Source organism: Neodiprion lecontei, chromosome 2, assembly GCF_021901455.1.
Source record: "Neodiprion lecontei isolate iyNeoLeco1 chromosome 2, iyNeoLeco1.1, whole genome shotgun sequence".
Lineage (NCBI taxonomy): Eukaryota > Metazoa > Arthropoda > Insecta > Hymenoptera > Diprionidae > Neodiprion > Neodiprion lecontei.
Window position 1 is genome coordinate 9247247 of NC_060261.1, and position 27762 is coordinate 9275008.

General features: G+C 44.2%; 1 protein-coding gene across 6 annotated transcripts in view; it reads left to right on the top strand.

The window, feature by feature from the left end:
* Positions 1 to 17336, top strand: part of LOC107219345 (homeobox protein araucan) — a 70814-nt gene extending 53478 nt beyond the window's left edge. For 3 of the 6 annotated variants that reach the window (XM_046732639.1, XM_046732642.1, XM_046732644.1), the window contains 4 exons: positions 9172 to 9581; positions 12120 to 13047; positions 13127 to 13207; positions 16680 to 17336. In XM_046732639.1, coding sequence (XP_046588595.1) covers positions 9172 to 9581; positions 12120 to 13047; positions 13127 to 13166 — 1378 coding nt within the window. In that variant the 3' untranslated portion in view covers positions 13167 to 13207; positions 16680 to 17336. Of the gene's footprint in view, positions 1 to 9171; positions 9582 to 12119; positions 13048 to 13126; positions 13212 to 16679 lie in introns of all 6 variants that reach the window. The other 3 variants (XM_046732641.1, XM_015657543.2, XM_046732640.1) reach the window with 2 other exon arrangements.
* Positions 17337 to 27762: the final 10426 nt, after the last annotated feature.

Sequence of the window (27762 nt, forward strand, 5' to 3'; positions counted from 1 at the left end):
AAGAAGAAAATTAGTAGCCTCAAAAAGTAGAGCCAGAATTTTAGCGAATAATTTATAGTCCAATTGTGAGCTTGCACAATCCTCGGAATATAACATACAAAATTAGCATAGTTTTTGATTTTACGTGTACGTGTAAATATCTACGTCCGTTCCGGTTTTTGAAAAATGTGCAAAAAAGACTGGGTATTTTTATTGTAGAAATTTTTTTCCCCTGATCACGTTCCGGTATATTATATATATATATATTTGCAATCGAAAGATGCGATAGAAAACAAGAAAGCTTGTAAGAGTTGGAGAAAAAATAGTTTGCTAACCGTTTTCCGACGACGAGCGAATATTTATGGTTGTAGAACTTTCCGAGTGTCGATCTGAAAACTTGTTTTCTTTTTTTTTTTTCTTTTCTTTTTTTAAACGCATAATAACACAAGGATGACGCGGTGTCGAATCAGGTATCCACCTATAACCGAGGCGCGAGTCGAGCCCCGAAGCAGTAGCGGTGACTAATCAACAAATTCAATTGGACGTCGTCTATTAATTACAAGAGTAATTAGTCCCCGATAGCCGATTCGAATCTCCTCACGTTGTCGATATACATCGACCGATTACGCGTATAACCCCTTTAATTAAGGGGCTGACGATGCTGCCATTATCCGCGTTACACACAGGCAAGTACGATCTCCTTGAGTAAGTAAGGCGCGGCGGCAGCTTTCGAATGGAGGAGAAAGTCGGACGTCCAGGATCGTTGCATAGGTGGGCTTTGGGTATTTCGAGATAAAATTGGGTGGTGGAGAGATAAGAGAGCCGGCATAGGCGGGCCGTCGACTCTCGGGGCGTAATCTTCGACGCCGCCGACTCAAAAATAAACGGTGAACTCGAAGGGCGTGGATTTACGCGGACAGGCGAGTCGGGAGACGGCTCATTAGTCATTGGCAAGCCGGGGTTAAACTTAGACACTTTTTGGAAAGCCGTTTCGTGTACTCCGCGCAATGTACCCGCGTCTCGATGTAAAAAAAAAATAAATAAAAAAAATAACCGTGTCGACGCCAAGGAGAGTCGCGGTGACCCGAGTAACTAACTAATATATTTCTTAATTCAATCCTCTCGCGAAGAAAGCTTCACATCGATAAGCGCTTCCCGTTCATCCGACTAAAATACCACCAATTTTTTTTCCAATCGCATCACACCGCAATCTGTCGTAACGTAACTAATGGAAATTCAATATTTATTTTCAAGAAATTTTTTCACTCTGGTTACGAATTCTCAAACATCGCATTGAAAGAATAACAGGCCAATGATGATCAATAATTTGTAACGAATACTAAAGTTTGAAAGAACTGGAAATTATTATTATTATTATTAGTACTGTACTAAATTATAATATACGTCTTTTAAATCCCTGCCAAGTTTGTTTTTTCTCTTTCGTTCAACTAATTAAATAAAATTTAATTTAATTGCGCTTCTGCTCGCAACGCTAATTCGTAATCAGTAGCTAGCTACACACTCGAATCGTGCATACACGGCTTTACAGAATTCAAAAATACATAACGTGCAATCTGAAGTATACTTCGTTTGGAAATTAATTATTTGACAAGAGGTTTGACCCGTCGGAACCAGCGGGCGACGTTGTGGTTTTATGCTAATTCAAAAATCTCACGATTAACAAGTCAAATATTTCGATGGATCGACACGCTATCCTATGGTACAACTTCCTCTTTCTGTGGTTTTCTCTCCCCGTTGAAGTGGGGGGGAAAAAAAAACGAATAAAGAAAAAGTATAAAAAAAAAAAAACAACCGTGAACAGAAGTGACATAACTCCACGACGTGGCTTTGACATCGGTAACAGGTTTTTCATAATACGAGTCTTGTGACGGCGTTGATGGAACGCGAAAGCCGCGCGGTGTTTTTAAAATTCGTTCTTTTTCATTCTCGTCTCTGAAAAATCGTCGTTATAACTCATCGTAAATCGGTATTTCAGCGGATCGTTGTCAAGAAATTAGTAAAAATTAAGCAAGTTCGAACATCCCGAGTCTTCGTTACCGGTTCGAGAAAAAAAAAAAAACGACAATTTGTCATCCAGATGTTCAAGCGCTAGGTATACCTGTACAAAGTAGTTTTCTGATTTTCATCATCGCTCTGCGGACGGATCAATTTTGAATCTGGGCCAAGAGGGTGCGGGAGTATCAGAGGGTTGGTTGGTCGTTACATTCGGTACACGTATACGTATGTATATACAAGTATATACGATCGGAGGGAGGCGAACGATAGGACAAACGAAAAGCAAAATGGCTGTAGGCGGTTGAGCGTTGAGTGGGTGTAGAAGTAATGGCGGTTATTCCGTTGGGTATATACTCCGCTGCATCACTAACGCAACTACGTAACGTAACGCGACGTAGGTACCTATACCTACCCGTCGTACAACGTAACGCGCAACGCAACGCGACGCAACTCGACGCAACGTATCGGCGGCTGGTACCACGGTGCCGGTGTCTATAGACACGGAGGAGTCGGAGTTTATCGATTGGGTTTCCACCCGGGGGTTTTGCCGCCTCCCCCGGCGCCCCGGCGCTCAGCCAGCTCTCACAGGTGCTTTACTTGCCGGTTGGCAACCCTGCCCGACGCCGCCTCCGCCTCCCCCTCCCCCTCCACCACCGTTTGCTTTACAGGCATGCACGTGCCGTGCCTAGATCTGTGTGTAGGTGTGTACGCCCAAGCGTGTGCAGCGGTGGGGTAGGTAGGCATTGTTTATTACGGAATCCACCCTCTCTGCCAACCCCAGTTTCACCGTCGCCACCGACTGAGCCTTTACGAGCCACTATTAATTTACTTGCTTAATAATACTACCGTCCTCCTCCTCTTTCTCTTCCTCTTCCTATTCCTATTCCGGTTCCTCATCCACTTCCATTTTACCTCGTGTACCATTGTCGTTCCGTGATGTATAAACCACCGTCGCTTTCCATCGCTTTGATCCATTGTCTCACCCTGCCGGGGTTCTCCAACTTTTCATAGTTAACCCCTTTCAGTTTTGACTGCCGGATGGATTGGACCTCTTTCTCTACTCGTCTTTTAATTCCTCTTGTACGGTAGTCGGAAACAAACTAACTCTCGGCTCGATTTCAAACTCGAAGGACAAGGGTTGAAGGATTCGGCACGTCCAGGGATGCTGGAATTGAAAATGCTTTTGCTTTAACGGGTTAATTTCAACTGAAAAATTCACTCTCACTGATTCACGATGTGTGACAGAATCGAACGTTCGAACGAACTTGACATCAATCGGATTCCAGTTCTGTCAAATCCATCGTTATACCCTACGTGTAATTACTGCCAGTTGTTTTGACGTTTTGATGCGATGTTGCGCCTAGCGATTACAATCTTTCGAGTTGGTGAGAGATGCGTGAAATCAGGTGCTAATTCAATTAGTACACGTGTCACCATCATCATTTGCTTACATAATTAGATTGTCCATTTGTATGCTTTGAATTGAATTATCATTCCAATTTAAAAGGAAATTCATGCTCCTCACGCGGAATTTATCTCATATACTGATCTTGCTCCCAAAAGACTCATTGCCAATGCCAGACAAGTTTCGGACGACGTTTGGATGAATATTGATCATCACTCTCCTAACGATGTTACACGTTAGATCTAGTGAATTATAATTATTATTAATATTTTTTTTTTTTTTATTTTTTTTTTTTGCAGTAATAAATTTGAGCGATCCTAACTAGACATTTTTAGGTTTGTGAAACAATTTCTCGGGCAGTTTTGATTACATAAAATTTGCAAATTACCGTTTAGTAGTAGTTTTTCACTTACCGCTTGACCGATTTAACGAAAAATCAACAATATCGCGAGATCGAAAATCAAATTTAAAACGTCCGGGTATGTAAATTTAACAAAAATCACGCTCAACAGTATCGTGTGTTATTAGATATTAAAAAGGAGTGTACAGTAAAAACACTTACTCTTGCGATAACTAAACGTGGAATAAATTATTCTTCTGATATTTTTATTTCTTTCAGTCAAGTCAAAGTGATGTACATTCCGCGGTATTTTAACAATCCTTGTTAATTGTTTTGACTAGAATTAATTAAGAGTCATGCGTAATCAACGGAAGCTTTACCGATTGATTAATTACACTGGACAACACGAATTTTGAGTCTGGATTCTAGATGTGCAAATTTTGATTTCTTCCACGTAACTAATAGGCGAAAAATTAGTTTTATTAGATAAAATTTACTTTTTATTTCAACGTGCTGCTACCTGCTGCTTATAACATCAACCAAAACCTTCAAGACTTATTTATCAACGTAAAAAAACGACAAAGGCCAACTTTATAAGTATTAAATGAAGATTTTGGTTATTATTCGATGTATAGAATGAAAATTCATTCACTTAAATACAAAGTCGACGAAAAATGAGTTTTTTTGTTTACCTGTGAAAAGAAAAAGAGATTAAAAATTCGTACTGTTGGCAAAAAAAAAAAAAAAAAAACGAGCGTGTGAGAAATATCAGCGGATATACGTTATGCGAGGTATATAAATGTACGTAACGTACACATAAATAAAGAGTGCATCGCGGAGTCGTCTAATGCAGCGAGGGGGATAATGGCGAGGGATTAAGGAGACGTTAATAGAATTGATAAGAGCCATGGGTGTTTGCCGTGCAGTGCCGTAGACGAGTGGCGCACTCGATACATTTTGGGGGATGGTTGCGGGGTGGCTCAGGCGTATACCCACCTCGGAGCATTGAATAAAGCTCTTTCGCACCCCTCGCCCACATGCAGCCCTCGAGCGAGTCCCACCCTCGCGATCCGCGTCCATAATGCCACCCCTACCTTCCCTTGGCTCCGCATGTAGGAATATACACACGTTCAGTGCGCGGGGGCGGTGAATCAAATCTGCGAAAAAAATACCCTCATAACTCGGCGTTTCGCCCTTTAATACACTCGCAGACTCGGGAGCAGATTTCGTACGACACACGGTATAATAAATACAAACGCAACCACTCGGGCCTGCCGCTGCACGGAGACGCGGGGAAACACCTGCGGACAAACCGCAGCTGCGGATCCTGGAGGTCGGAGTACTTTTACTACGGGTTATACCTAATTATAATAATAAAATCTCATTTCACGTTTCGGCCCTTTGAGAGGGACCCTCCTTAGAACTGTAAAAGCATATTTTATTTACAATCAAATTTTAAGTATACAAACTGTACAACGATGCGAAAAAATGTGCAAATCCTTTATGAATACTTGCATTAAGCATCCGTGAAACTTAGTTCGGAAAAGAATGTAACCGTCAATCGAACTCAACTTGTGTCCGGAAGAGAGAAGCTAGGTTAGGTTCATCATTCTTGTAAAACTGCTTCCAACAATTACAACAACGAATATAAACATTAAGTGACAAAACATTTCTACTTTTGTGCACTGAGAAAAATCTCATTTGTTACAGTAAGTAGAAAAATTCAGTAAAACAGGTATCGGTAAAAAACTGTTTGAATATTGTTGAAATTACGAAAAACTAGGTACGCGTAACCATTTTGTGCTATCGTCGATCCTTTTTTGGTTATTGCAACGCAAAATCAGTTTCTGAGGTTTACTCTACTTTTTTAGTTGAATAAGACTTTGACGTCAATTTATTGTTGCACAGACATTAAATTTTCACAACATTTACAAGAAAATCTAGTAACAGTGATGATAATGAGAAAGAATAATAACCGATACTAGAATTTCCGGTAACAGCTATAAAACTAATTTTCATTTTGTACCTAGAACTATATTTATCGATTGTGGTAAAAAATGAAAATAGTTAGCGGTAATCGTAACTTAAAATTTCCGGTTTCCAAACTCCTGCGTGGTCTAAGAGAAAAGGCGGGAGCCAGGAAGAAGCAGTTTTGCAAAAACGATGAGCCAATGTGCGAGCTACGCTGACTTCATGGCGTCAAGTTCAAGTGTTTTTTCGTAGCTTTGATTACGTACGCTTCGTTAAACGACGGATGGACGGAAGCCAGGACAACAACCCCTCGTGCATGGATATGCAGGAGTCAGCCTGGACCGCATCGGCGTCTAGAGCTAGGCGAATCCCGAATCCGGCGTACCTAGGGCAGCGGGCACTTACACAGCGGCCGAGGGGGTGTTTGCCCGTCGGTGAAGGGGGGGCGGCTATTGAAGCCCACCGAGCGACGATGCGGGCGACGTAATTACGGGCGCTCTGCCAATATTGGTTAACCTTTCCAGGTTGACGTCGCCATATGCAAAGCCCGTAATGAGTCGCTCAAGAGCTTCGCTTCGCCGCTCGCAAGCTCTCGGTCTATTGCTAACGCCCTGCTGCATAGGCACTCCCTCATATCCGACACCGCTTATAGGAGAGGAGACTCACCGCCTAGTTCCAACCTGCGCCGTATCGTTATTACAATATCCCAGGAGCTTGCGGATATATGCCGAGGACTCGAGTACCTTATTAATACACTCTCGGTCGCGTATGGCGTGCCACAATTATACGGATCCAAGTTTATGGGCTCGAAGATTAATTTCTGGCTTCAATGGAAGATCTTTCGGTCAGGTAATCTCGAAAGCTCGAAATTCTTCTCCGTATTCTTAGTTTCTTGATTTTTTTCAAAATTGAAGCTAGAACCGAAACAACATCGATCGTTGTCCAAATCTTAAAACGTATCAATTTTTCAATTCTTTTCTCACAAATCCACAATAACGTCGAATTTATTCTCGAACGGTACGATTTCGTACTCGTTCCCAAAAGTGGAAAGGAAAGGAAAATAAACCAAGAAACGATAGTCGCTAAATAGATGAACAAAGAAGGGTTAACACAAAATGTCCGTTTCATTGGCTGTAGAGAATTTCGTGGTTGTAGATACCTCTTCAGCCATGTTATTTCTGGATCGTTGATTTTCCACGGAGTTTACGTCGAGCCGAAGCTACAATGGCGGCGGCCAATCGACTGTATTTTTTCTCTCTTCTATCTCTCTGCTTCGCCTCTTCTTCATCTCCTTGATGGGTGTTTTTTTTTTTGTTTCTATTTGTTTCTTCTTCTTTTTTTAGTCTTTTTATTCTTTTTTATTACCACCTCTTCCGCCTCGACTCTCTTCTCCCGCGTGCCCGTACCTTGACGATTTTTTGAGAAGTGAGCGAACGGTGGTTTTATTGGAAGAAACCAGAGCCTCTGAGAAAGGCTCTCGGCCTAACGCCCCGACGCTTGGACTGCCACCGCATTGCGCTGTACGAAACCGTTGCCGCCGCCTTTTTTCCCGTCTATAAAGAGGTATAGACGGCGGTTTAATAGGGGGTGAAACGGGCTTTTTATTTTCTCGCTTCTCACCCCGGGTGCCGGGGACCGAATCCTGCAGCTTCGCTCGCTCCCTCTCCCTCTCTCTCTCTCTCTCTCTCTCTTCGCTATATCGTTTCTTTCGTCTTACTTTTTTCTCCTTCCTCCTTCTTCTTTGTCTCGCTGCACGGCGCGGAGGATAATCACCACGGGGCTTAAACCGCTATACCAATCCTCGTAAATGTTATACTTATGTACGTTATACCGTTTGTCGAGTCGTTTGGTGTAAAGGAAACGACAACGAACACGTGAAATTAACTTCTCTCGTGTCACCGTCCCACAATCTCGGCATATCGGAGTTTTCTCTCACAATGAGAGAAATTTTTACTTCCGGTTACCGCTCAGTCCTTAACTATTTTCATTTTTTAACAGAATCGAAAAATATAGTTCTAGGTAGAAAATGAAAATTAGTTTTATAACTGTTACCAGAAAGTCTAGTATCCGTTAATATTCTTTCTCATTGCGATCACTGTTACTATATTTTCTTGTAATTGTTGCGAAAATTTAACGCTTGTGCAACGATAAATTGACGATAAAGCCTTATTTGACTAAAAAAGTAGAGTAAACCTCGGAAACTGATTCAGCGTTGCAATAACCAAAAAAGGATCGACGATAGCGCAAAATGGTTAGGCGGACCTCGTTTTTCGTCATTCCAACGATATTCAAACAGTATTTTTAACGATACCTGTATTTGTACGTCATGCCGAATGCAGTCGCCGTGAACAGTATGTGAAAGCGGTTCGGCGCTCGTCAATTTCGGCTACGAATATATCCACGTCGAAAACCTGACGAGAAACTTACTTATCCTACCTCGTGTTGAATAAGTAAGAAGGTCGTCGATCGCTCGGGGAGTGGATCAAAAACTCGGAGACGGAATCACGCTGGGATACAGAGTTTCACTATCTATACCCGTTACACGAAACTGACAATTTAACGATCCGACGTCTATCAGCCTCGCCGATCTTGAATTAATGCCCGATATTACCCACGGACCAGAGCTGTAGCGACGAAATTTCAGCCACTCGAGACCGAGTATAATCATAAATGGACATTGTCAGAGAAGTAACGGTTCACCCGGTCCGTAAGATATGCAGAAGCACAGCCACGAACGCGTCTCGATAAATCACGAGGATAGAAATTCTTGATGAATATTCGTGTCACCACCGTTCGCGTAACGTCACAGAGGCGCAGCGAGTGATTCGGTCGATAAGTTTTTAAACAGCTCAAATGACTCGTGCGAAGCGATTATGTTATACCGTTACTGCTCCAAGAGAACCGATTTGTCCGACATCGACCGTCGTATTCTCGATGAATGGATCGAATTACAGCATTTCTGTAATATGTGTACGTAGGTATATGTGAGGAGAATTAGGAAAAACGAATGACTGGATGAATGGATCGTTGGTCGGACAAACGAACGGATAGAGCTTTGACGAAGAAGAAAGGCATTAGGAGTTGGCCGAACCGCGAGGGATTTTTTATTTTTTTGTAAATACTAGGTCTCCTTAACAGCACCTGTTAAATCGTGTATATAAAGTAGAAAAGAAATAGAATAGAAAGAGAGGCTGTAAACCTGTTTATTTTATTCGGTTTTGAGGTGAAAGTTTATCTTGTCACAATGAGGTATCTATGGGTTTATAGCGTTGTCACGAAGCGAGGTTGCCGGCCTGGGCCGTTTGACAGGGCCGTTTATACCTCCTGGCGTTGCGCAGGTGTATGTTGTAGTCAGTGGGTAGGATCGTAGGTATCGTAGAGAGGCATAGAAGCCTCGGCGCTGAGAGAGGAGCAAGGCTGCCTAGGCAGGGAGAATTATACTTGCAGATTTCGATTGCAGAATCTCGTTTAGCCTGGATCAGCCTGGGTCAACGTGGTCGTGTATTTGCAGGTACGGTGCAGGATACGATTTGGCCGCCAGGCGCAAAAACGCGACGAGGGAGTCGACGGCCACGTTAAAGGCGTGGCTGAACGAGCACAAGAAAAACCCGTACCCAACCAAAGGCGAGAAGATCATGCTGGCCATCATCACCAAGATGACCCTCACCCAGGTATCGACTTGGTTCGCCAACGCCCGGAGACGGCTCAAGAAGGAGAACAAGATGACCTGGGAACCGAAGAACAAGACCGACGACGACGACGACGCCGTTCTATCCGACTCCGAGGACAACAAAGAAAAGGACGAGCTTACGGGCGACGGACGGGGGGACAGAATCGGGGACGATGCCAGGCGAACCCTCGACGACGCTGGTGAGTTGTTTTTCCCAACAATATACCTTGGGGGTCGTCCGCGAACAACGTTGCCACCTCCGAGGTGGGGGCAGGTTTAATTTTTTTTTTTTCTATACATTTCAAAATAAAACTCTCCTCGGAAAGATGTTAACGTTAGTTTAGAACCGGGGCAGCTTTGGGCAAAAAAAAAAAAAGAAAAAGGTCAGAACTGGTAACGCAACGTACGGACGACCCTCCGTCATCTTACCCGCTACCGGTTACAGGGGTGGTTTCGGGTTTTCCGCTCCACCGACTCATGTTCTTATACATTTATTTCATTTCTTCTCGTCTTATGTCGTCGGACGAAAAATATTCGAGTCCCAAACCCACTGCGTTTGTGGATATTTCTATTGTACTTGACCGATCGAGTCGGTCATTTGAGCCGCTTGAGCTGGGGATGTCGCCGAAGTCATTTCCTCATCGGAGTATTTAAGAACAGCATGTATAATATATACTGTTTTACTGCAGCGCGTGGTCGTGAGACGGTCGGCACGGTAAAACGCGAGAGAAAAAACCGGTTCTCGTAAAGTTTCTTTAGAAATTATATTCGTATCAGTTTTATCGAGGTTTAAATTCTCGGATTGCTTTTTTCAACTACGCAAAAACTTGAGACGTAGAAACCGAGACTGAATTTCAACGTCACACGTTACGTTGACGTCGCGACGGCTTCGGCTGGATACGTTTTCGTATCGCACCTTGTACCCGGCAATCTATACGCCGCGGTTAGCTATTCCCTCTAACTACAGCTACGAGGTGAAAACTCTTTGTTCGTTTTATTAGAAAGGATGTATAAGAACGCCGAGCGGCGGTCTTGTGAGGCGTGAAATTTTTCAACCGACAGTAAAATAATTAAGATTCGTTAATTCGTGACTGTCTTGACGGCCCGCCTCGAGCTTCTAAGCGTAGGTTCCTTGTACCTACGTCTATCTCTTCCGTACACGGCTGTTCCTTATTGCGTACGTATTGCCACCTGCGGATGAATTACACGACGAAATTGTACGGACTCGGACGACGGGAATCCGATCGGGGACATATGTTGCCCGCGGCGAATCCGCGACCACTCTCCACGTCCAAGACGCCGTACCGCAATTAGCCGGATGGACACCATACCTATGTCAAATTTAACGACAAATTTTTCCGGACCAGTTGCGCTGCCGCGATTCACAAGTTCTCAATTTAAGACTCAATCCAGAGCGAAATGGGCCTTGCCCATTCCAAGCCACGGCATCCCAAAAGTCCCAATAACAATTTGCTCTAACGATCTTTCTTTTCGGTTTTTCTGTACAAATCTTTGCGCTAGTGAATTCACGTCTTTTTACTCATCAAACGTTCACTTCGACTGTCCGTTCGGTTGACTGCTCACAGCATTCCGAAACCATTCGTACGAAATATTTCTACCTTTTCGTAACAGGTGCCTGGGTGTATCCTTATTTGCAGGAGTATCCATTTTGATTTTATACCGTTATGAGACGATGACAGGCAGTTTAGGAATTGGTTTTGCGATCTGAAACATTGAACTTACCTCGCTACTGTAGATAATTTTTCTGTTTTTGAACGTAAGCGAGATTCAGTTGTACCCATATATTAATCAATATCTGTCAGGAAAATTTCTCTGGTTCCAATTTGTCCAAAATTAGCAGGAAACCTCGGTAAAGGTATTACTGGCGAGTAATATCCAAAATGAATTAGGCTTGTCTCAAAAGGAGTGTGTAAACTCGTTTCAATGATTGGGGGATAGAATTGGGCTGTCTAGGTTATATGGTACAATATCGGGTGTATCGGATGGCACGAAGATTATACGGTTAACTACGGATAAAAGAGGGTCAAAAGTTAAAGAGCCACTTGTGGACTTGCGGCGGTGGTTGGTGGCAGTATCTATTTAGCGGAGCCATAAGGTTCCCTTTATAAGAGCGTCGAGGGTGAGGAAAAGGGTGCGGGCGCCAGGGGAACAGCGAGGCAACAAGCCAAGCCGAAAGCAAAGTTGCGACGAGCCCCTTCCTGGGAATTATCGGTTGACGACCCATCAACTAAACCCCTCTGCCGACTCGTTCGAACCTCTTAATGAAATTCTCACCCCTGACTGACTGGGAGGCTGCAGGCTGGCTGCCCTGCTTGGGGTGACGAGGGGGTCGAAAACAGCTCTCTCTACGAAATCTCTCGCGCCCCCAAAGTGGTCGCAGTTTTCCCCGTTGCCACCGACACTCAGCCCTCCCGCCTCTATCCGTTTCATCCCGTTATTCCCTAGCGACTCCCTTTTTTCGCGGCACTGCAGGATCCATCGCCCTCCGCACGGAATAACCGGCGTGCTCCCCATCCGCGGGATTTCACCCTACCCACTACGATGACACGCATATCCCGTGCGTCTCACTTTCGTGCCCCGGGGATTCCCGGCATTTTTTTTATTTTCCTTTCCCCGGGGGAAGGGGGAAGGAGAGAGGAAACCGTGCACGCCGTTACTCCAGCCCAGCCGTCTCGACGATAACTTGAAAATCGTTTTTTCTCCACTCCGGTTTTCAGAACCCATGAGGCACGTCAAGGCCGAGCATCTCCAGCACGACAAGGACCTCGACGACGACGACGACCTCGACCTCGAGGAGAATCCACGCCGAGGCGAGCACTCTTTCCACCATTCTATGCAGCCCCACCACCACCACCACCACCAGGGCTACGTCGGGGACGAGCACCTCAAGGACGAGGGCATAAAGTCGGACTGCAGCGCCGGCGGCGTTCCCATACCTGCCACCAAGCCAAAGATTTGGTCCCTAGCGGACACGGCCGCCTGCAAGACACCCCCGCCCCCGAGCCACCCCCACCACCAGCAGTACCTCCACCACCAGCAACACTACGCGCAGCAGCAGCACCCGGGTCACCTCGCCGCCTCCCAGGGTCATCACCATTCCCAGCAACCCTGGCTAGGCGGGGGCGGTGGAGGCCTGACCTCGTTCGCTCTTCCGTCCTCGGCGTCGATGAGCCCCTCGGCTGCGGCGACGGCTCCGTACTCGAGCGCGGCCGCGAGGTACGGTGGTTTCCTATCGTCGTCTTCCGGCGGTCAGCTTCACTACAACCCAAACTCGTCGGGATCCTCGTCGAACGCTTCCTCGGCAGCGGCGGGGTTTCCAGAGGTTGGGACGGACACGCCGCCCCAAACACCACCCAACATGAAAGTGGCCACCCCCAACGGGGTGATCCAGGGCCCTCCTGGGGGGTACATCCCTGGTGGCAATAACGGTAACAACTCGGCTGCTCACTACCCCGGAGGCCACGCGGCCGGTTATCTATCCTCCAGTTCCGGATCCGCCAGCAACGGGTTCAGTCCTCGGCTCCAGCACTCGCCTCACAAGGACTTCTCGCCTATGTCGCAGAACTCCCTCATCCACCAGCAGACCACCGCCAGCCTTCCCCCTGTGGAGGCAACCACCACCGCCTTCAAGCCCTTCTACAAGGGGTGAGTCCCTTAAGATTTCATCCAAGTATCGGATTCGGGACTCCCTTCGGTCTAACACCATTCTTGCAATTTGTTACAGGTCGCAATCAATGGGCAGCGGGTTCGTTTCACCTGTATAAACTCTCCGAGGTCTGAGATGCGGGGGTTCGCCGTGTCAGAGGTTGGTACGTTACTTCCTACTGTATTACAGACCGTTCGTTGACAGCCCCAGTTTCTCACCCTCTGCATATAAGAGGAGGATTTTCTCATTCGAAAACGACAGAAAAAATCCTACAAACAAGGCTACAAGTCCGAGGCTCTGATCGTTAGTGTCACACGTGGGACTTGAGTCCGGTTCCCAAACCGTACAAACACTGGCCCAGAAGGTACTCGGGGGCCAAACTGGCGCGGACTCGAAAGGTGCGGGAGAATCGATAACGAATTAATATCCGGTAGGTCGATTGGTCGTTAGTCGAGTCTCGCGTCGAAGTAACGCAACGGGCACGTATCGATGGGGCCCGTATTGAAGAGGAGAGCTTCACGAGCGCGTGGGCAGTCTGCGGAGAGCGACTATCGCCACCTTCTTGACAGTGACAAATGGACAGAGATTTCAATCGCTGAATGGAATCACCGCTCCGTCGCTATAGCGCTTTCCTTCTCGCTTCGACCGCTATTCCGTACCCTCGATTCCTCTCGCTCATATCCGCTAGTCGCACCACGGGAGCGCGAAGACCACAAACTCGCGTTTGGCTCTCTCGAATCTGGTTTCGACTAGCATCGCGCCACCACGACCGGCAAATCGCCTACCGCCACTAGATTCATCTCGCCTTATTGCCTCCGCTTGGCGACAGCCTTTCGGACCACATTTTATTCGGGTTGTACACGTACAACAGATCCAGTGGAATAACTTTTATTTCATTTTGTTTTTGGTCTTTAATTCCTTTCTCATCAGCTGTACTTTTCTCAGTGGGATTCGTAGATCGACAAGTCGCGATGCAAACCCTTCAGTGATTATCTTCCTGCTCAAACCTCATGAAATTTCGAGCCTTGTGCGTCAGTTTCAATTTGAAATTATCTCTGTTGTAATGGATTTTTTTCCACCGCACCGCGGGCCAAGACGCTGACCGATTGAATCTTTGGACGCGTGATCAGGGTCCGAAGAACGTTATTTCGGACTGTTCATGTTCGGCTCAAGTAACGACAGAGGTAGTCGAGGGTTGAGCGCAGGCTCCTGTCAACGAAAACGTAGAATCAACTCCTCCAATGATCAATGTCTGGTAAAATTTGACAACTTGAGAGTTTTTTCGACGTCTGCGATCGGACACGTTCTACAGAGATTCAGAATCTCCGGAAGTTGAACGGTACACAGAAATCTCCTTATCCCCCCGAATTTTTCTCTCTTCCACGCCCGGTCGGGGTGGCTCAAAGTCCGGAGGACTGCTCGACGACGGGGGGAGCCGAGAATAAAATGGAAATAATGCAGGATCTCTTAGCGCCAATTCCCGGATTCGAAAGTTTATCCCGGGTCCGCAGCCGAGCGAATGCAGCCGGGTGTGGTGGAAAGACGTCGTGAGTGCATCGCGGTGGAATTTCGCACGGGTGTAGGTAAAGGAAAGAGGACGAGGCTCGGAGGCTCGGATGGCATTTGGAATAACAGCGGAAAGCACTGAGAAGCTACGCGCGTCGCTTCGGTCCAGCCGGGTGTTAGCCGCCTCCCTTATCTCCTGGCGATCTGATCCTAATTTATAGTCGAGGCCCAAATAAACTAGTTTTCGCTGTCGTCACCTCGGACCCCGTCCTCGGGCCCGGCGGCCACTCGAAACTGGAAGTGTCGAGAGTCGGGCCCACGCAGCGCCCGGCCGAAGGTTCGTATGTACGTACATAGGCGACACCGCTGCACATATGTGCTCGGGTTGGATGGGGACCCTTGGCTCGGGCCGATCGCTACTCGCAGGACGAAACCGGGGACCAACGGCGCAGCCTCTCGGCACCGGCAGAATTTCAAAAAGTAATCCTCGATGCCGAGGTAATTGCCAATTAGCGTGAGGATATTTAATTGCCATTAGCCGGCAGCCCCTCGATCCTCGGGGAGGCGACTAGCCCTCGTCCAACGTGTGGTCCTTCATCCTACCCGTTGCAAAAGTCTTTCCCCAATTTTTCCGCATTCGCTGATTCCCGGTGGAAAAATTACCCATCGAAGGAAAGACCTCGGATAAACCGTCAGCCAAAGATCAACAGGTGCTGCTGCTGGTCCGCGCTTTCTCGCCAGTAGTCAAATGAATTTTCTTTCACTGGGTATAACATCTTCGAGTAAATGAGTAATGAATCAATGAATTCTATTCCCATTGTTTTCTCATTCGATTATCGGATGAGATTCACCTCACCGATCTACACTCTCAAGAGAACGGGAAAGCTATTTCGATTCTGACGTGTTACCGAGTGTGCAATTCACTCCGGGTAACCGTACCGGAAGTGGATACACGCAAGGACGTTTCGCGGAAGTCGGGCACCACGATGCAACAGGTGCTGAGATCAGGCCCATGTACCGCAGGAATGGACGGCCATTTTGTGTTGTGAATTACCGCGGCATGGCGAGGTACCGTTTGAACAAGCGTCTCAAGCCCGTTGGCTGTCAGCCATATAGGTATCCGCTCTATTCGTACCCTGCGGAGCGAACGACACGATTTTTTATTAGGTACACGCTAGACGAGAAAAAGTTGAAAGAAAGAGACGCCGTTCGTAGAAGTGGACAGAAAAATAGATAGAGAGGAATAACAGGTCGTTATATCAAACGATGGCCCGAGGGCGATTTTTTGACTTCCTTTTTTACACTTTTTTTTTCAAAAACATCTTTGTATTCGTTTTTCATTCATTTTGCGCAGAAGTCGTAGCGGCCAAGCCCGCTTGTTAACAGTTAGACACGTGTATCACGGGCTTTTATACCGACGCGTAAGGCGAACGGGTTTTCGAATTATGCAACTACACGAGGCATGGGATCACACGTAGTTCGAATAGCTACGCGACGATGTAAATGCGTGTAGGTACGAACATCCGGATACTGGGGGGGGGGGACGGATATCGGTAAACATTACCCACCCGTCATCCTAGAGCTTGCCAATTAGGGAGAGATCGGACAACAGCTTCCGCTTGACCGAACTTCCGGAACAGCTGATACATCTGTCATGTGTACAAGAAATATCAGTTTTCCCACAACATCACATATTTTCATCGATTTAACATATATTAGATATTGCCAAAATCAGTGATGCGTGAAATATTTTTTATCGACTACTGGCTGCCTCTTTATCTTTTAAAAATGTTCCATCAGTCGTAAAATTTAATTTGATTGAAACGAATCTTGGGTAATACCACGATGGTTTGAAAGTCAACTCTTAATCAACTGTATCGTTAATAACGTCGGACATTGGGTACAGTCGTTTTCCACTGTGGCTTTTTACGATTAATTTACTATGCATGGTCGTGCGAAATTGGAGTTATACAGATGCGGGGAAAGTAAAAATGGCCATTTTCCTCCTTGATAAATTTGTTTTGTCTCGACGGTTGGAAAAGGTCTCTTGAACAAGCTTTTTCAAGTACAAGTCACAATCTCCGCCACACATCCTCACCGTGTTATTTCTGCTTTGTCGTTTCAGTGGGCAATTGGAATCGTCGTTATCGTCTCGTACGGATGGATTAACCTCGAGGACAAAGACGCTGGCACGATTCCACTGTCGAACGCCGAGCTTCGAGCAGCCTTCGAAATCATCTCGGCGCATGGGCAAAGTGCATTATTAATAAACGTGGCGTGACAAATTGCGCATAAAATACCTATCACGTAAAACTACGCGGGGTGCAGCGTGTTTCGGGTGGTCCCCGACCTCTGGCCTTTCTTCTCCCTCTCCTCTTCATCCTCATCATCTTCATATTCTTATTCTTCCTCTTCTTCTTATTCGCGGGTTTCTCTCCCTGAATATTTCCTCTTTCCAATCAAGTTTCTCGCCTCATGTTGTACATAACGAGTACCTAGTTATCGGAGACCGACGGTTCACCCCCGCAAACGAATAGAGACACCGATCGTACGTCTATAAATTCTAGAGTATCGAAAGGTCTGTCTATCCCGTGTATCTTCGAGTGCGTCACTCGCGCGATCACTCATCTCCACCCGTTAACAATACCTACCTGTTAGAGTATATAAATAAATGAAGGAATAAATAAATATACACATAGGTATATCATATATACCATAAATGAATTTATATACATAAATATAAATATGAATATATATATTAAAGAAGAAGAAAAAAAAAATAATTAAAATATACATAGTAGAATATAAATATAAATAGTTCACAATTGTCACTACGATTATTAATATTATTATTATTATTATTATTATTATATTTACCATTTTTGTTTATCATGATTATTAAAATTTATCATTATTATCATTATTATTATTATTATTATTATTACAGATTATTATCGCAATGATTGAAATATATCAACGTATATTATATGAAATTGTAGTGGTTATAAGCTGTGTTCGTACGTTAACTGTACGATACTTTTAGCCCCTCCCTCCCCGCCCTTGCCCCACACTTCTCCTCTATTCCGCAGAGTATACGTGCTATTACATCTTACCTATAGATTTGAATTTATAATAAAATTTCTATAAATAAACATGTACGTAATAAGTAACATTGTATAGGCGATCATACAATTTTCAATTCAATATAAGTATAATATCTCTATACGTATATACGCACTGCCGTTTACTCGCGATACATGTCGTATATATATATATAAAAAAAATTTATTACGTACTCGTATATCGTGATGATCCTGGAGAATTGTAGCATATAATTAATAGCGAAGAATATCAATATTATATACCTTATATACAGAAGGCAATAGCGTCGTTACGTTTTGTTCACGCGGAATAAACGGTAAAGAAAATAAACTATAACAGGTATCGCAGTAAAGAGATAACATATTTGTTTTCAAAATAAATACGTACACACACACACACACACACACACACACACATACATACACACACACAATCTATAATGTATAATTATCGATCACAATGACAACGCAATAGATTATTCGTACAGTTATGCAATACGTATTATATCCTACTGTTGTTATTATAAAATTGGGATAATCGAGAGAATTGGGGAGAGCTGAAAAAAAAACTTGAAATTTTTTTTTTCTTTAGTTAGAAGAGAATTTTTTATTATTATTAATTTTTTTTGGTTACTCTATCAGCACCGTACATATTAACAAAAATTGAAAAGTTACATAGAAATATATTATTAAATTGTAATTATTATCAATAATATTATATTATAATTACCGATGTGAGTGCGATCTCTTCACATAAACTCTATCGCTCTTTCTCTCTTTCTCTCCTCTTCTTAGACAATCCGTATCTCTTCCTCTCTCCTCCCGGTACAAAAATACAACAAGGCAAGACGATCGATTTTTCCATACATCCCAAACATCAATTTTGTCGCTAATTTGATCAAACCCTCAGACAGAGAGAGAGAGAGAGAGAGAGAGAGAGAGAGAGAGAGAGAGAGAGAGAGAAAGAGAGAGAGAGAGAGAGAGAGGTAACGAAAAGAACGTCAAGAAAAGTAAAAATTGTACATTGTTTTGTAAAAATACATTTATTTGTGTATCTGTGATAAAAGGGAAGATAACAAAAGGTCGAGAATGCGAATGAGAAGAAAAGGAGGGACGGGTTGAGATTATCCGTACACTGGAAATCCGGAACAAAATCCTCGTAATTAAAACGAATTAAACCAAGCACGTTACGATAATATGACAAAAGAGGAAGATAACAATGAAATTGGGGGGGGGGGGACGTGTGAAATTTAAAGAGAGAAAATGCGAAGTAACGCAGAAATGCGCAACGCGTCGTTGTAAATATGTACTCGGCGAGTCGTGCCGTCGAGTTTGGCGAGAATTCGAGGGGCGCAGGGCGGAAAGGGGAAAGGGGAAAGGGTGAGGAGAGCGGCCGGCATCTCCGAGCGGTTCGGTCCAGCACAGGGCTCTCGAGGGTCAGTGCAGCCTGCAGTCGGGCATTCGGTCTCTCTTTCTCTCCTCTCTCCTCTCCTCTCCCTTTCTCTTTCTCTCGATGCGGTGGTCCGCTGCGTTCTCTCCCGTCCCGAAACCCTCGCCCACCCCCTTCAACCCGTAAAACCTATTTGTTGTGAATATAATACGATACTATGCGATATACCATACGATACGTAAGATCAGATACACTTATACACATTATATACTTTCTATATATATATATATATAAATATTTGGTTATATCCTTATACACTATACAACCATACATATTATATAATATACTGTGAATTTAATTGTAAAAAAAAAAAAGAAAGAAAATTATCATTACACACACGTCTTGTAAATAGTTCTGAATGTGAATATAGATAAAAATATATCTCTTATTATTAATATCAATATAACGACACATTATTATTATTGTTTTATCTTTATTATTGTCATTATGATCATTATCGTTATCATTGTCTAATACAATTACGAATTCATATTATAATATAGATATATAGTTATATTATTATTATTATTATTATTATTATATATTAAAAATGAGAATATCAAGTTTCACGTGTTTATTTCAATTAATTTCTTTCTGGCTAGATTTTTTTTATAACATTCTTTCTTACTTTCATTTCGTTTTCCAACTTGATATCGAAAACTCAGGTGTTCTCGTTTAATAGAAAATTCGTTAATTCGTTGGTTACGCAAACGAAAGAATAGCATCGACAAATCGTATAACATGCTGTTATATTTGCAGTTTTTGTTTTCGATTTTTTCAATTATTCAGAAAATGTAATTCAAATTTGGTAATTACTATATTGATACAACTAAACTCATGAAATTGTGAGAATACATTGCAAATGTTCGAATTAAAAAAATTTTGTCATCTATTTACACAGGTGATATATGATATCGACAAAATTGGTTGTGGATCGTTGAGCTTTGTTCAGTGAATTATGGAAGAAAAATGGAAAGCGAAGGAGGAAAAAGAAGATAAATGCTTAATACCTTACAAGAACAGACAACCACTGCGCGTCTCAGTTCGTGCCAAGGTGCGAAACTTGGATTTGCAACATCCCGTGCGATTCGTTAGGAGATTTATGGCGAATACTTTGCTCGATTACGAAATCGTCGAATTAACGAGCGTTTAACTTGGTCCGAAGGGTGCGAAGGTACAGACGGGTAGTTACGATCGGTCTTAACGAAGTCAAACGTCAATCGATCGATGGATTATCGGTAAAACTTAAAATTAGAATTGGAAATTAGCGGGACAAAAGATCATTTCATCGGCGAGCTGGAGGAATCTACACTCAAGACACTCAAGGGCTGCGCTTGGCAGCGTGGATCTTTAAATCATCAACCGAGCTCTTGTCGTTAGGAAATCAATTGAAAGTCAATTGCGGGAATCAACTACACGACCTATCACCGACGGTCCATCCGGAATCTCTGAGATGCCGCGACTTGAGAAAAATTCTCACGTTCTCATAAATCGAGTGGGTAAAATAAACGAAAGATCAGAGGTGATACATCGCCGCGTGGTTTTGTGGCTATTAGCTATTTGGGTATAAATTAAAGTTTGAAAAGGATCAGGCCCATAAATATCGCCGTAAGAAAGCGCGGTAGCGCCACGGTGAGAAAAATAAAATAAAAAAATGAGTGAAAGAACCTGAAACCAACAGTAACTTTACCTCCGGTTAGTTATTATCTTACAAATTTCGAATCTTACAACAATTTTTATCTTTCCCTTCTTTGATAACCGATTAGCCGCGCGGGACGGTCGTAATAAACCGCAACCCGCACGCAGGGTGCAAAAGGAACAGAGAACCGTAAAGCTCCGATTTGCAACAATTGCGACAGCAATAATCCTCGCGCACAATGCTCGCCAGGCTCCGACTCATTGTATTCTAATGTCCGACTCCATCCACTTCTTCTTTCTCTTTCTTTCACAGACTCCGGATTGGTATTCTTACTCTTTCTCTCGCCGCCGTGTCTCAGAACAGTTGTTTATAGGGTGCAGTCAACTAGTGTAAGTCCAATTTGTGCCCCACTGAGGCGTCCGTCTGTTCGCTGCCTCCTTTATTCCCTGCCAGACACTCCAAAGCCACCATACTCGCGTTTATTCGCTGCAATTGATTGGTTGCATGTGATAATATGACCGAAAAATGAAAATTAGTTTTCTAGCTGTTACCGGAAAGTCTAGTATCCGTTACTGTTCTTTCTCATTACGATCGCTGTTGCTATATTTTCTTGCAACTGTTGCGAAAATTTAATGCTCGTGTAACGATAAATTGACGTGGAAGCCTTGTTTAACTAAAAAAGTAGAGCAAACCTCAGAAACTGATTTTGCGTTGCAATAACCAAAAAAGGATTGACAGTAGCGCAAAATGGTTACGCGTACCTCGTTTTTCGTAATCACAACAATATTCAAACAGTTTTTTTAACGATACCTGTTTTACTGAATTTTTCTAGTTACTGTAACAAATGAAATTTTTTTCACTGTATGTTCTCCCAGACATCATTTATTTTTGAAGTCTGTGTTACGACTCGTTAATTCTCACTCTTTGTTTAACGTATGTTTAACGTAAGTACAGAATGATTAGTTACGTTTTCTCTGGACTGTTATATTATATTGTTAGTTCAATTTTCGTGATTGTATATAAACTATTTACAGTTCCGAGGAGGTCTTCCCTCGAAGGGGCGAAACCTAAAGTAAGACTTTAGTTCTTGATTGACCTACGACACCGAAAAAACATTACTGTGCACGAATAAGGTCGAGAACTCTTTCCTTCAAAGGTCCTCAGTGTCAACAATGCCTGAGCGAGGATAAGCGAGCTATTGTTGAACATATAATTTTGAAAAACTGGTAAATTCGAAAAATTAACGACGGAGCCAGAAATCGAACCTGGTATCTAGCGATGCTTTACCGGAGCCTTACTCTACTAGACCACCTAGCCGCCCTGACTCTGATGTCGTTAATTCCTCTCATCACCAGTAAGTTCAAATTTGTTTTCTTGTGCTGTGATAGTATGTGTGAATATATAAAGTGTCCTTCCTCTTCGAGCCAACTGTAAGAATGTCTGTAAGCGTGTTTACATTTTGGAATCTTACGCTTCTGATGCGAAGCCCGTAAGACAGTCAATGACCGTCTAATATTGAAATGTAAGATTCCAAAATGTAAACACACTTACAGACATTCTTACAGTTGTGCTCGAAGAGGAAGAACACTTTATATATTCACATAAGCGAGCTATGTCGCAGGCCGGTTTCTTGTCATTCTTCGCTATTTCACCCCGATTTCAAGAGATAACAGAATTCGTTCAACGGCGTAAATTCGGTAGTTCAGTATCGAACCGACTACGAACCGGGCTGGTCGACGGAAACCGTTCGCGACTCGAACACGCAGTGACATTAAGTGTTGTGTGATAAACCCGGTGTGAACTTGGCCCAAAATTCGTATGGCTGCAGGAGCTACTTTCCAAACTTCACGGTGTCTTCATCTTTTTATGGGGTTTTATAGGTGCGCCTGTGAAGAAATGGCGCTTCGTGTTTACTTCCCTTGGTTTTGGTTTATTGTTTTTGTTTATAATTCACCTTTCGCTTGTTTATTTTGATATTTTTTTTTTTTTTCACAACGATCGTCGATCCGAGGATAGCCGGAACCGCGTGAACGTCGGCAGGCCTCTGTATAGGAATTCGTATATTGCCGATACTAAAATTTTAACAACTATAAATTGGGCAACAAAAGTCCGCCGGGCGCAACAATCTTCTAAAACAAAGAGCGAGGGGGGCGTTTGATCCCGCTTCGACCGACCGGCCATGGGCCCCATGGCTATAAACTCATGACCGCTATAAGGCCAATCTTGAGCCGCGATACGAAGGGTGTATACCTGTATGTCGGTGGGCAAGGCGAGTTCGCAGGGCTCGGTCATCTCCCGTACACCGTAAGCTATACAACTGCATAAAGCAGAGGTATGTAGGTATACGATTATACCCGTGAGCCCGGCTACAGATGCCAGCAACTGAACTTTACAAGACTACGATGCTTAACAACGGCCTTATTTCATTTCCAGAGAATTATTATACCGTCTCTATACTCTATAGGATCGCACCGGCCGGTGCAGCGTTAATGCATCACGATCTCGAGAACGGCTGCATCGGGAGTAGCTGCAGAAATAAAGATGTGCCATGTGGTACCTGAAACGAATTGAACGAAACAGGAGAATCTTACGTACCTATTCCTTCTCAAATACCTCGGGTTCGCAATAAATCGGAAAATTCACTTGCGGTACGACTCGGGACTCGTCACTTATTGCCTTTTGATGTTAGTATCCGTAAATGGTATCCTTGCGAAAAGGATGGAAAAATAATTATCTATGATCTTCTTACGAAGAATGATCGAGGACTTCTCCCGGTTCGAATAGTGCACTATGGGTGGCGGGAAGATATCGCAACAGGTGTTCACGCTGGAGGTGACACGGTTGAATCCGAGGATCTGGTGCCCAGGGTATGATGAAAGCTGGAAAAAAAGTAAATTTTATTCAAAACTGCGGGTAAACAGGGATATAACACATTTTTTGATACAATACGCATCGTAAAATGGAAAATTTACTCTGGAAACAGTGAAGACCACTGTGTGCAGACTAAAATCAGCCACAATTGTAGTGAAAAGTATATTTGACATGGGTATTTTTGACCAAAAAAAACGTTGATGTGTCTCTTTTTAAGTCTTTACCTACAATTCAGAGTGAAATCTGCTATTTTTCTTCTCTCCGGGTACATTCCTGTGGGGCGGGGTTGAAATTCCGAAAGCGCTGAGTTGCGAATTTTTTCGTGACGAGAGTTAAAGCGAAGAAATCAACACTGTGACGAATGATCAAAGTTTCGATCGGTCTAAAAGCCAACAGCTCAAAGTTCCGAAATTCAAGTTACGACAGAGCAAAGTTCCGAAAAACAAAATAAAAAATGTCGTCTCTTCAAAGTTTGATTTCTTTACTAGAAGCTGCGCCACTAAATAATTCGAAATTAAGGGTTTCTGACGTTCAATCCCGCCCCACGCCTATAATATACCCAACGTTGAGAGATACAATAGAGATTTTCCCCAGTAATACATACACACGGTTGTTCGAGTATTCATAAAACAAGTTTAACAAGTTATGAATTGATAGCTCCTGGGCGTGATGCATGACTGGATTACGACCAAAGAGCCGCGTTGTATATAATAAGATTATCGCACCGTTAGCTTAACCCCTCGACGATGGTCGGTGGACCAAATTTATTGGTTTCCCTCCGTTTATGAAATCTCCGTTCTTTATTACAATAATAACAACAACGATAATAACAATGATACTAATAATAACAACAATAATAATAATATTGATAACCCCGTCTCTGCCCGGGAATAAGCATTATCATAAATTTGAATGTCCGCGCGCGCTGGCGGCCCTCCCCCCCTCCCACCGCCCTCCCCCCTCACCCCCCTCACCCCCCTCGCGCCCTTCGACGGCCGACCCTTTACGGCTTATTTTATGGCAAAGACTCAATTGGGCCCGGCAGTTGGTATCTGGGCCCTCCTCGCGCGGTGACTAATACCGATGGTGGCGCACACCGGGCGCACCGACGCACGTGGGTGATGCATTGCGCGGGGATCTACGCCGGTCGGAGCATCGTCGTCGCCGTGGGACGTCGCCTGGAGCTCGGGAAGATAGTCCCTAAGGAGGGAGGCCGTCGACGAGGACGAGGACGCCGACGAAAGTTTGGTCGCGCCGCGCGACGCCCGTCGCGGTCTCTCTCTCTCTCTCTCTCTCTCTCTCGACTCGTCTTCGTTTTATTAACACGCACTTGTCGGTATCCAGCTGCTACGACTGTCGAGGTAAAACAAACACTAAACTCCGGCGGGGGTTCGTCGTCTAGGAGTTAAGGCCCCGAGGACCCCGGGACCAGGAATGAAACAAACGGACCCCTCGCTGCGCTGGAATGCCCCGTTACAGTCCCGCGGGGTCCGATCGTCCCGCCAGAACGGGACGGAAATTATATAACCGGGCAGCTCAGGGCGGGCCCAGAATTGATACTCGGAGCCGGTAAAATCGGGTCTCCGCGAATCCCTCCGCGGAGCTGCCCGCAGCTCGATGTCCAATAACGAGAGTGAACCAATAATTAAAATAATCTACGGTACAAAATGGTACCGAGATAAGCCGGCACGTGAATATATACAGGGTTGCCGGTGGATGTGGTGGTGCGGTTATCGGGCAGTAAAGATGTTTACAGCACGCTGCACCGACGCGGTTATCGCCATGCTGAGGTGATACCGACGTCCCGAAAGATCCAACCCGGCCCAGCCTCTCTCTAAGCTCTCTAATTGATTTGTGGCCGCTGGTTACACGCGATATCACTGTCGCACTATCGCCGCTCGTAACTTAAATTAAATTATACGAGCAATCATTCGGTAAGTCAAAGAAAAGTTATGCCCACCGGTTCGTGACCCTCTACCCTCTACCCTCTTTAAAAAAATAAGAAAAAAAAAAAATCACGCCCAGCTTTTCCGGGAAGTTAACTTCCCTCAGCGCCGATTATTCGCTGCCCCGGCTTGTTTCAACCCTCAGGAGACTATGGAGGTCTTTGTTCTTTCGGGATATTTGAAACGAGAGTTGATTCAAAGGAATTCTTTCGACTAACTCGACGTCATCCGTAAGGTCACCACGATCGCTCGTTAGGAATCATTTCGGAATCTTAAAGAGATGAAAACACACTTGTCTTTTGTCGTGTTGAACAAATGTCTTCTGGTTTTTTAAGTAGTATGCTGAAATAAGTTCACACTGCAAGGTTTCAAGTGGCTCCGAATAAGTTGGAATAGATTCACACTGTTTGAAATGACCCAACTCTACTTGATGTGTTAAAAAATAACGCGGAATAACTTTGGACCACTGGACATTATTTTAATAGAGTTGGTGGGTGATTTGTGACTACAAATACCTTGAAGCTTGGCACGAATTGCCAGGACTTGATCTTCACACGAGTTGGATCTACGACCAGTGACTGACTACGTTGAATCAATCGGACACGGCTAGACGAACGTCAAGGAACTAGATGTGGTTTCAATCATCTGGAGTGACTTCACAGGAATTAAGGTAAATTGAAAATCCTTTTCCTCATTGTCAGTACCAGTGTGAAACTTTTAGTGGAATTTCAACCCCAGTCGAGTTCTCCGCTAATGTGAAAATAAAAGTGTTCCAAGATTTATGAGACTTCCGTTCGCGACTTGCAACGAGTCTGTTTTAGTTTTAACGAGCAGTAGTTAGGTATATACTCTTGCGACAGGAAGTCGATATATCATGAGGGGGAAGGAAAAAAAAATTTCTTGATTAAGGATTTCAGATCGGACACTAAGCTCCGGACAAATTGGTCTCCGGTGTGAGCTCGGTGCTTTGGCAACGGTAGAAACATGATAGTTATATAGCTGCTGCTGCAATTAGCTGGAAAACTTTCTGACTCGGGTGTTATTTTTTCTTGGTTCTCTGCCAAGCGTACAAAGTAGGTGGTGTGGTCGTGTCTCCCACGCCCGTCGGACCCGGTCGCAGGTAAGCCGGTGTTTCTCTTCCCAGGAGAGAGCATTTATCCCGAAAACGAGCTTGACAAGGGAAAAACAAAAGAGCATTTAAGCGGGAAGTGTCGGGGTGGGTTGCTGGTTAGTCAGCCTCGGATGTACCAGGATTAGCCCGACAGCCAGCCGACTTCGCCAGCCCCTCGCCATCCTCGCTCTTCCTCATTAACGGCTAATATCTTCGCAAACGTATCGATTACACGACTCTTCACCGTTCGAGATATCTATGCGGTGATTAGCCCGGCTGCGTACCCAGCATGCATCGCACGAACATTCCTCGTCGGTACTTGAATCTGACCTGCAGGTAGAACTTGAAGCTGATCAGTGAACGCGCGGTTCCGCTCACTGCGAGTAATTATTGAAGCCCACCGTGATTTGTTTCAGGGATTAAATTTCGCGTGACTTTTTTACATGGAGGGTGGAGGTCAGGAGGACTATCTTCGCGTATAGAAAGTTTTCATAAAATAGAGTACAGTTAAGACGGCGTTGCTGTAAGCTAATGTTTCACACCATCTCTACCCTCCGTACCTTTGACATACTTGACCCATCTATATCAGCCAGGTTAAGATTGAATTTTCGTTGCTGATTAGCGCCATTCTGGTGACTTGTTGAACCACTATTCGTCGCTTTTTGGTTAAAAACCCGTATGAGATACTTCTCCTTACCTCCACCCTTCATACTTTTACGGATACATCGACCAGACATGCCACCGGAAAATATCCGACAATATCAACATATTATTTTTGAGGGTGAACCGTGTTGGATATTTATTTAATAGTTTGTTCAAACAGAGAAATTTGACATTTTACAATTGCCCAAAAAACCTTAAACATTTCTCCGTAAGTATGATCGTGCGCAGTTGGTTATGCAAAGAAAAAAATTGTCACATCATGTCAAATTATTTTCAACAGTTGGTTGTTGACAAAGGACACACTTTTCTCTAATTTACCTGTATAGCGAGTCCATTAAGTGCGCAGGAAATAAATGACGCAAGACGTCTTATTTAATCGTGGGCATTTGCTCGAGGCAAGTGAGCGTAGCATGGTGCACGCTCGATT